General features: G+C 35.5%; 1 protein-coding gene across 1 annotated transcript; it reads right to left on the bottom strand.

The window, feature by feature from the left end:
* Window positions 8,769-9,716, bottom strand: LOC100626785 (olfactory receptor 10T2). The gene has a single exon (XM_013996910.2). It carries the CDS (start codon window positions 9,714-9,716, stop codon window positions 8,769-8,771), a length of 948 nt encoding a protein of 315 aa, XP_013852364.2.

Below are 11,038 nucleotides of genomic sequence, written 5' to 3'. Positions count from 1 at the left end.
CACTGCACCCCAGAGGGAACCCTTGGATCAATGTTTCTGATGGAAAGAAGACAGGACCTGTTTCAGGAGCCATGTAGTAATAGCTCCCTAGGGTGCTATGCATTTATTCTAATGGCATTAACAAGAAAAATGCCTATTAATAACATTCATTCAGGTTGTAGCTGGTCAGACCATTCAGAAGAGACACAGTGAGGAATCCCCTGGTGGCTCAGCAGATTAAGGACTTGGTATTGTCACTGTTGTGGCTTGGGTTGCTGCTGAGGTGCAGGTTCGATCCCTGGCCCAGGTCCTTTAGCATGCATAATGAATACTGCTCTGGGGAATGTGCTGTTGAGTCTTTTGTTACTGGCTTAAATTATTTTAAGAGAATAAGATGAAGCTCTTTAATATGGAAATGATGCTATTTGTTGCCAGTTCTTTGGACATTTCCTTAAAGGCTTGAAGTATTTTCACTGTAATGAAAATGTTACAGCCCTAAATGTTACAGCATTTTAATGGCATCTCATAGATAATAACTAGTTAGGCCTTTCACCATTTGTTCAATTCAGAAATTGTTGAGACCTTTTTAGAACTGTGGTCTATGAATACATGTTAGACAATAGACAGATTGAAGGGTGGTAATAGGGAAAGAAGCTGAATAGGGAAACAAGGCAGTGAAGTCTTAGGTATAGGATAAAAAGATAACTGAGAGATTGTAGAATGGTCATAGGTGGTATAAAGTTTCATTTCCAGAAGAAAGGAAAGAAGGAGAATTTAACTAGGACTTCTTATGTGTAATTGTGGGCTACATTCTTTTGCTTAGGCTGTCCATTAATCCTCATAAAATATCTCAAATTTCAGAAAACTAAGACTCAGTAAAATTGAATTATTTACTTAAAGAAATGATACTGAGATAAAAATGTGAATTGGCACCCTTTTCCTCCATTTCTAAGTGCTTTCTTCACAATATAAATCTTTCTCTAGCTTCCTTGCTCATTTACTAACTTAACCAGCTACGCTGTAGGTGTATACAAAGCATTTGCAATGATTGACTCATGTATTCGTTCATTTAATCATTGATACTCTTACATAGATTTGGAATATTTGCTATTTGCTTGGAACTCTGAGGCTGATCGGGTTAGAGACACACATATGAATACGTGGTGCCTGGTTTGTAAACTTTTGTCAAGCAACAAGGTGTGCGCCTGCTAAGAGCTTGAATTGTCCTGGGCAAAAGAGATTATTACCTAGAATTATCTAAAATGTGAGAAGTTCTAGAATGGGTTTTAGGAGGGCATACATATTGGTTTTGTTCATTGATATATCCCAAACACCTATTGTACTGGCTGTGTATGTACCCAATAAATGTTTGTGGAATTGAATTGTGCTATGGGAATGTGACTGAGAGCAAAGGATTTCCTTTTTTTTTCTGAGCTATCAGAAGATCTGCTTCAAACAGGAAAACACATTACTATGGTTTTACTGAATGTTCAATAAACTACAGAAATTTCCAAATGATAAAAATATTGAGAGGAAAGAGATGAATTTGGAGTGTAGTGAGAAACCAAATTATCCTTATCCCTCCTACTTTTCATTTACTTTTTATTTATTTTTTGCTGATGACTTTGGAACTTTATAAAGTTTGCAGGGATCATTATAACCTTTCAGGTGGGAAGGTACTTGGTTAAATGAAAAGTTTAATGTCTCTGTGTTCATTACTTCCTCCCAGGAACCATTGATATTTATTCTCCTGTTTCCTTCCTCTTTGTCCAAGCTCTTCTCTGGGTCTGCAGTGTCACTCACGCCTCCCCATTCTTAGGACCTGTATCCTTGCTGCCCAGATAGCTGTAGGAAATAATTGCCTCCAATTGGTCTTCCCAGGCCCAAAACAGTGGAAACAAAAATCTGTATATTCCAGCTTTGAATGAATTTATCTCTTCTACTTTCTTCCTTTAGGCCCAACTATGAGAGAGGAAAGGCAAAAAATAATGAAAATAAAGTGTCATGGGTATATATTTACATCTAATCTGTCTCTTTCTTTTTTTTTTTTTTTGGTTTTTTTTTTGTTTGTTTTGTCTTTTTGCTATTTCTTGGGCCGCTCCCACGGCATATGGAGGTTCCCAGGCTAGGGGTTGAATCGGAGCTGTAGCTGCCAGCCTATGCCAGAGCCACAGCAACTCGGGATCCAAGCTGTGTCTGCAACCTACACCACAGCTCACGGCAATGCCGGATCGTTAACCCACTGAGCAAGGGCAGGGATCGAACCCGCAACCTCATGGTTCCTAGTCGGATTCGTTAACCACTGCGCCACGACGGGAACTCCTGTCTCTTTCTATATATTTTAATTTTACTTTTTTTCTTTTCAAGAACATTGATTCTCTTCAGAATCTCTAATTTGGCTTCTAGAGAAGAGTCAGTCATGTAAGAAATACCAGAAAAGGGAATCAGGGGTCCTGAAAAGAAAGTTCATTTTCCAACAAAACTGTCAGCCCATTGTGTTGTGTATTCTATGTTCATAGCTCTACCTGCAAGAGAGAGTAAGAAATATGTTTTTATCTCTACCTAGCATGCAGGTGCACATGCACAAAGATGGACTGGAACAAAGGAGTCACTCATACATTGTGAACTTTTTCCAGTGTCTTCTCTGTTTCTCTCACCTACTCTGGATTTTAATATTGCTGGTGTTGAGCACTAACTTGATTCTATAGCCTCAGTGATGGATAAGCATAAAGTTTTAAAATCACTTTCTTAGACTGGTGATTTGTTTAGAGAGGAAAGAGCCCAGCAAGAAAATAATAGTTAAAAAAATTCATACCACTGGTAGCATGCTTTCTATGTAGTCAGTGCCCTTTTACGGGCTTCATATATTCAAATACATTTAATCCTCATATCTGCCATTTTTTCCAATGAGGAAACTTTAACACAGAAAGGTTGAGTAGCTTTTTTAAGGACACAGTCACCAAGTGGAAGAACTGGGACCCAAATAGAAGCTATATATTTCTAGATTCCAGACTCTTATCTACTACACAATACTGACTTCTTAAACCTAATATTACTGGTTCATATTATGAGTGCCAAATTTTTTCCTACTATGAATATGCTTTGAGGCAGAAATCTGTTATAGTGGGTAGACTTTCAAAAATGGAATTACTGGAAAACATTTAATGAATATATTAAAAGACTTTGATATATTTTTTGAGGTTCTTTCCATAAAGTTACAATAAATTTTAATCCTATTAGCAAATATTTTTGTTGCTTGTCATGTAATCCACATCACTACAGCTAATTTGATGAATGTAAATAATCCCTCAATTTAATTTTAATTTGCAGTATATTTTAAGTGAAGTGAAAATACTTTTAAAATACTCGATGCATTTTATTCCTATTTTATAGACTATGATTATATCCATTTCCATTAGAATTTTAGTTATTTTCTCCATCTGTTTGTAATAAGTTTTTTTTTTGCTTTTTCAGGGCTGCTCCTAAAAAAGGGGTGGTCATAGACACAGCTTGGATCCTGCATTGCTGTGGCTGTGGTATAGGCCAGCAGCTGTAGCTCTGATTAGACCCCTATCCTGAGAACTTGCATATGCCCCTGGCATGGTCCTAAAAGCAAACAAAACTTATTACAAACGGATAGAGAAAATAACTAAAATTCTAGTGGAAATGGGTATAATCATAGTTTATAAAATAGGAATAAAAATGCATCGAGTATATTAAAAGTATTTTCACTTCACTTAAAATATACCGCAAATTAAAATTAAATTGAGGGATTATTTACATTCATCAAATTAGCTGTAGTGAGTTCCTGTCATGGTTCAGTGGAAATGAATCTGACTAGTATCCATGAGGACACAGGTTCCATCCCTGGCCTCGCTCAGTGGGTTAAGGATTTGGCATTGCCGTGAGCTCTGATGTAGGTTGCAGATGTGGCTCGGATATGGCCTTGCTGTGGCTATGGTGTAGGCTGGTATCTACAGCTCGAATTTGACCCCATATGGAAACCTCCATATGCCATGGGTATGGCCCTAAAAAGAAAGAAAGAAAAGAATTAGCTGTAGTGATGTGGATTACATGACAAGCAACAAAAATATCTACTAATAGGATTAAAATTTATTATAACTTTATGGAAAGAACCTCAAGAAATATATCAAGATCATTGAATATATTCATTAATCCTTTTCTTTTTCCTAATCCTTGATCAAAGGTAGATTTCTCCTAGAACAGTATTTGTTAACACATTAAATAAAAAAGACTTTAAAAGATTCTTATTTCTGTGTACTAGGATTTGAGGGGAGGTTTAAGTGTATATCATGTAGAATAAATTTGATCTAAGAATATTTTACTTAATGGGATTCAACATGACTAAAAGTATTCCAGTCTTTCCCAGTTATCAAGTTGTTATGTTTACTCTTGTAGATTAGAAAATCAAAAGTAGTCTGCTGCCTTTTTTACATCAGAAAATACTATTGAAAATTTCATCCTTAAGTTACATTGCTTTCCATGCCTCCATAACCCATATACAGTGTTTTTTGTTTTTGTTTTCTAAAGGCAGCTTACTTATCAGGATTAACTACTCTCTATGCTTTAACCTAAGTATGGGGACTTCTCATATATATATCTGTAAAAAGAGATGAGAACAAGTAAAGGAAGAGAAAATAAAAGTTGGTATGGATAAGTCTGGTCATTTAAGAAAATAGTTATCCTGGAGTTCCTGCTGTGGTGCAGTGGGTTAAGAATCCCATTGCACTGGCTCAGGTTCCTGCAGAGGTATAGGTTCAATGTGCCACCCAGCTCAGTGGGTTAAAAGATCCAATGTTGTTGCAGTTGCAGCATAGCATGTAGCTGCAGCTTGGGTTCAATCCCTGGCCTGGGACCTTCATATGTCCAGTACAGTCATTAAAAAAAAAAACAGGGAGTTCCCGTCTTGGCGCAGTGGTTAACGAATCCGACTAGGAACCATGAGGTTGCAGGTTCGGTCCCTGCCCTTGCTCAGTGGGTTAACGATCCGGCGTTGCCGTGAGCTGTGGTGTAGGTTGCAGACGCGGCTCGGATCCCGCGTTGCTGTGGCTCTGGCGTAGGCCGGTGGCTACAGCTCCGATTCAACCCCTAGCCTGGGAACCTCCATATGCCGCAGGAGCGACCCAAGAAATAGCAACAGCAACAACAACAACAACAACAACAACAACAACAAAAGACAAAAGACAAAAAAAAAAAAAAAAAAAAAAGCTATCCTGTGTATAAATATAGATAATGAGTCTTTGGTCTCATCAGTTTGAATCAGTTAAAAAGTCAATTTTCTTATGTTTCTTGAATGTTTATATTGTGGTTGTTCAAAGGGGGGAGCATGGGAAAGTCATGATTTGCAATCTAATTCAGTTCATTTGTATTAAATTCAACAGAATGTCTCTCTCAGTCCTCTGTTCAGGTGTATGACCTTTTGTTTTCCTCTATATGTTTATGGCTATATTAATTGGGGGTTGAAGACAGAATAGAGCATTAGTAGCATGGTAAATTGTCAGACCAGAAATGTAAAAATTACTTAAAATTATTTTACCAAAGATTTTTGAAGATTTATGATGTGTTTTAGAAACACTTAGTGATGCCAAAGGACACAAATGATAAAAATTAAATGGATCCCAATGCCCCAAATATCTCTATTTAGTAAGTAAAATAGACACATATATGAAAAATTAAATTGTTAATAAATCTATGAATTTTCTCTCTAAAATAACATTTTTAAATTGCTTAATATACCATGAAATCACTCATTTTATTTATATAAATTGATAAGAGTTGTATAATTGCTACCAAAATCCAGTTTTAGTACATTTTCCTTATTCCCCAAAAGATACCTCTTGCCTATTTATAGTCAAATCCTCTTTGATCCCCAGCCCCAAATTACAACTAACGTGCTTTCTACTGGTACAGAATTTCCTTTCCCGGACATTTCATATAAATAGGGCTTGCAATGTGCAATCTTTTGCACTTGGCTACATTCATTCAGCATAATGTTTTTGAAGACAATTTTTATTGTAGTATGTACATTGTTCATTCTGTTTTATCACTGAATTGTATACAGTTTAATGGCTACATCAGATTTTGTTTATTCATAAATTTATTTATTCATAAACTGACAATCTCCTTATTTTCGCTATTATGAGTAATGCTATTATGAACATTCATATAAAAGTGTTTGTGTGATAGTATCATTTATCTTTGGTGTATTCTTAGGAATGAAATTGATGTGTCATCAGGTAAGTTTATTCTACCATTAGAAGAAACTGCGAAACTGTTTTTAAAAGTGATTGCATAATTTTACATTTCCATGGCAATATGTGAGAGTTTCAATCTCTCTGCTTCTCCATCAGTACCTTTAATGTCTATCATTTTAGTTATAGTCTTTCTAATGCATACAGTCATCTCATTGTCGTTTTGATTTGCATTTTCCTAATGACTAATGATCTTGAACATATTTTCATACACCTATTAGCTGCTGATATATTTTGATGAAAAGTCTGTTGAAAGTGTTTGTCCATTTCTTAAACTACATGTTTCTCTTATTAATTATAAATGTTACTAGTATATTTTGGATACAAAGCCCTTCTGATATATGTTTCGCAAATATATTTTTTCTCCATGTGTGATGTTCTCTATTTTCATAATGTGCCTTTTGATGTATATATTTCTGGACTCTCAGTTCTAACCATTGTCTACATATGTAACTATATGCCAGTATCATAGTTTCTAGGTTACTGCATCTTTAAAATTTTGAAGTCAGAAAGTATACATCCTCCATTTTACTCCTTTTCCCCACAATTATTTTGGCTAGTCTGATTCCTTTCCATATACATTTTATGATCACTTTGTTACTTTTTACAAGAAAAGTCTGCTGGGTGTTGATAGGAACTATCTTGAATATATAGATCTATTTACTCAGAATTAGCTCATAATAGTATCATCTTCCAACTCATGAACATAAATACCTCTTCATTTATTTAAATTTTCTTTAAATTTTTTCAACAATGTTTGGTAGTTTTTTTGTGTATATGTCTTGCACCCTATTTGTTATTTTGATCTTAAATTTTTTTAGTTTTAACTCAAAATCTGTAAATATACAAATATATATACGTATTTTAAGATACACATTTAGGGTTAAGGTTTTTACTTTAATTAATGGACTACATGATTGAAGCTCTTTAGAGTACATCTAGTATAAGACCACACACAGTTAATTAGAAAAATTCTGTTGAACTTAATGATGAGTAGGAGACACTTGCAAAATAATCTAAGTAAATAACACTTCTAGATTTTATGATTTTGCCTTTTTCTGTGATTTTCTTCCTCATATTTAATCTTTCTAAAACATTCAACTTAGTTGTATTAGAAACAGATGATTCTTTTTTTTTGTTGTAATTATTCTTCCCCAGGCTCCATGGTATAAAATAATATTTCACAGGTAGAATAAATAGTATAGTGAATACAGTTATCATAGATGGTCTTGAGAACAAGCATATATGATTTAGCTTGTAAGGGTTAAAATATGCAGGTGTACTAGAAACTAATCTGTTAGACATGAGTGTTTAATGTGCGATGGAAATAAGTCAGGGTACCTTTACAGAGGGAATAGAGCATGCTCATCTGCATTATAATATCATTTTCCTTATTTACATATAATTTTTATAGTCATACAATTAATGATAACATAGTTACATAGTTTTTCCTTTGTGTGATGCAACAAATTAGGAGATTTTTATACTAGTATGGGCTAGAAAAAAGGTCTAGTTGATAGTAATTGCCTTTCCTAACCAGTAGACAATCACTGTGCTAACTAGATAATAATCCACATGTTCATACACACTACCTCAGTTATCCAGATGAAAAAATTCAAGGCACATCACTTTTTTCTCTTCTTTTCTCTTTTCTTTTCATTTCTTTTCTGTTTTTTTTTTTTTTTTTTTTTTTTTTTTTTTTTTTTTTTTTTGCTTTTTAGGGCTGCATTTGTGGTATATGGAAGTTCCCAGGCTGGGTCTAATTGGAGCTGCAGCCAATGGTCTATGCCATAGCCATAGCAGTGCCAGCTCCAAGCCGTGTCTGTGACCTACACCACAGTTCATGGAAATACCGGCTCCTTAACAGTGTGTAGCTAGGGCTACAATCAAACCTGCATCCTCATGGATACTGCTTGGGTTCGTTTCCACTGAGCCACAATGGGAACTTTCACACATCACTTTCAATAGTTAGAGAAATCATTATTTCAAATCACATGGCTTGAAAACAATAGAGTTGGAATTTAAAATCAACTCTTCAGCATTTACAGTTCAACTTTGCAATGAAATGTTAGATTCATTTAAGTTTTACATTATGACCATCGTAGGGTTGGTAGTCTGAACGTTTAGGGCCATTTCTGCCTTTTCAGAGCTTTATGTTCCTCTTTATTAATAAACATGAGGATGTCACTATTGGTTGTCTTAAGTCCATTATTAAAATAAAATTCCTTCCTCCAAAACCTTAAACCAATCACCATGAAAACAAAGCAAAACTACAAACAAAAGTGAAATGTGTTTAATCTATAATTAACACAATAAAAATCTAGTATTAAGTTTTGAAGAAACTCTACAACTCAGGTAATATTGACCACTGTTTTTGTCACTGGTTTCTTAGTATTGAAATCTTATTCTCTATTTAAAACCTGGTTCAAATTTCCTTTCCTTTCTTCTCATTTAACGTATTACTTTTTTTTTCTGAAGAAATAAATACTTGGTTTTTTTTTGGTTTACAGTTTTTGGTTAGCTCACCTTGGTTGCCACAGGCATTCCCAAAACTCTTTTTAGCACTGCCTTCACCTCCTGGTTCCTGAGACTGTAAACAAGAGGATTAAGTAGGGGAGTGACCACTGTGTAGGTCACTGCCACCAACTGGTCTTTGTGTGAGGCAGACTTGGATTTGGGCCGAAGGTAGATGACGGAGGCACAGCCATAGTGGACAAAGACCACAGTGAGGTGTGAGGCACAGGTGGCAAAGGCCTTCCTTTTGCCCTCAGTCGAGGGGATCTTCAGAATGGTGTTAAGGATGAAGCCATAGGATATGAGAATTAGCAGAAAAGGCACCATGATTACCAGGATGCTGAGGCTGAAGAGGGCTAGTTCTTTTACATGGGTGTCTGTGCATGCCAACTTAATAACAGGTGCCATGTCACAGAAATAGTGGTTGACCCTATTGGGACCACAAAAAGGCATGCCACAAATGAGGTTGGTGGCCACCAAAGCAATCAAGAAGCCAGTGACTCCTGACAGAGATACCAATGCCAACCCTAGCCTTTTGTTCATGATAAGTGTGTACCTTAGGGGGTGACAAATTGCCACATAGCGATCATATCCCATCACAGCAATGAGAAAGCAGTTGGTACAGGCAAAGCCAAGGAAGAAGAAGAGCTGGGTGGCACAGGCCACGAAGGAAATAGTCTTGGTGGCTGAGAGAAGATGAACAAGCAGCTGAGGGATGATGACAAAAGTGTAGCAGGACTCAGAAAAGGAAAGGATGAATAGGAAACCATACATGGGATTGTGTAGGGTTCTGCTGAAGCGGATAACAGCCATGATGGTTGCGTTGGCCATCAGGATTGTCAGGTACAGAAGAAGGAAAATGACAAAAAGCAGTAGTTGGAGCTCCTCCAGGCTAGAAAATCCAACCAGGATGAACTGTGTAAGCACAGTGGTTCTATTGATACCTTGCATATGGATAACTTCTTTCTGTGAAGGATTTGGAGATACAAAATCATAATTGTTCTTGTACAAAGAACATTTCCCCGAGGGCTTCACTTTAAGTATCATATTTTTAGATCCAGAATATTGATAGATCTCTCTCTCTCTCTCATTCTTCCTCAGTCTAAGATATAGATATTCCTTTTGACAATTAAAAAATATTAATCTCCAGTAATAGGAGAATGATTAGCTGCATTATGGAACTATACAGATATTAAAAGAGGCAACCATTTGATAATTCCAAAGATTAAAAACATGAGAAAATTCTCCAAGAAAATAAGAGAAAAAGCAATACACAAAGCCATTTTATAACATGATTAGAGCTGATTTTTGTTTGCTTTCTGATGTAATTTTATATTTTCAAAATATTTAACAATAAGCTTTAAAAATTTGATGGTCCTAAATATACTTCATTTTTTTGTAAGTCAGAATATTTCCATCTTTTTTTGGACAATATCACACACACAAGGATAAATTGCTACTTATAAAAGTAGTGCTATTATTTAAAAAATTGCTTTTAAGGCAACTTATCCACATATCTAAATTCCACATGCCATTTATAATATCTGTTTACTCAGATTATTATTGGTGGCTTGATATACCTGCCCTCTGATCACTGGCTGTCACAGTGAATGGCCTGCTGGGATGAGGGCACATAAGAAAAACACATATCAATGACCAAATACAACCAACAGACAGGTACAATAATAAAAGCAAGCTTACGATTATTATTTTGTTTAAGTTCAACAACAATTCCATTCTGAGCACAGTGAAGAAGTCCAACTCATGTTTTGATATACATCAGAAGACATGCTAGAGCAGTGGGGATGGGAGTGCTGATGTGAGGGAAAAGGGATTTCTCATGCTACGATTATTAAACTCATTTCCGTTATTCTTTTTTTGAATGGCACTATTTATAGCACTAATGTTTTCAGAGACAGAGCAGCTACTTGATGGGTCCAGGAAATGGACCATCTCTCTCAATCTCTGGGCACATTACATGCTTGAAAAATTTTCTACCAGTTCATAGTTCAGTTCAAACATGAGAGGAAGGAGCTGGAATTGCCTCTTAAACATTTTCAGGAACTAACTGTAAACATTTTCTTCCCTTATTTTTATACAGTGCCATTTTATAATCTATGCTTTCAATTAAAGAGAGATTGCTGCCATGTGTAAAAAAATTTTATTACAATAAATGTTAACAAAATGCAAATAGCACCTACTTCATAATTAAATAACAAAAATCTCATTTAATTTCATCTTTTTAAAAAACCTTATCATGTATTAAGGTACTC

The sequence above is a fragment of the Sus scrofa genome, chromosome 4 (assembly GCF_000003025.6).
Source record: "Sus scrofa isolate TJ Tabasco breed Duroc chromosome 4, Sscrofa11.1, whole genome shotgun sequence".
NCBI classification, from domain to species: Eukaryota; Metazoa; Chordata; class Mammalia; order Artiodactyla; family Suidae; genus Sus; species Sus scrofa.
This window is presented reverse-complemented; position numbering and strand designations above follow the sequence as displayed.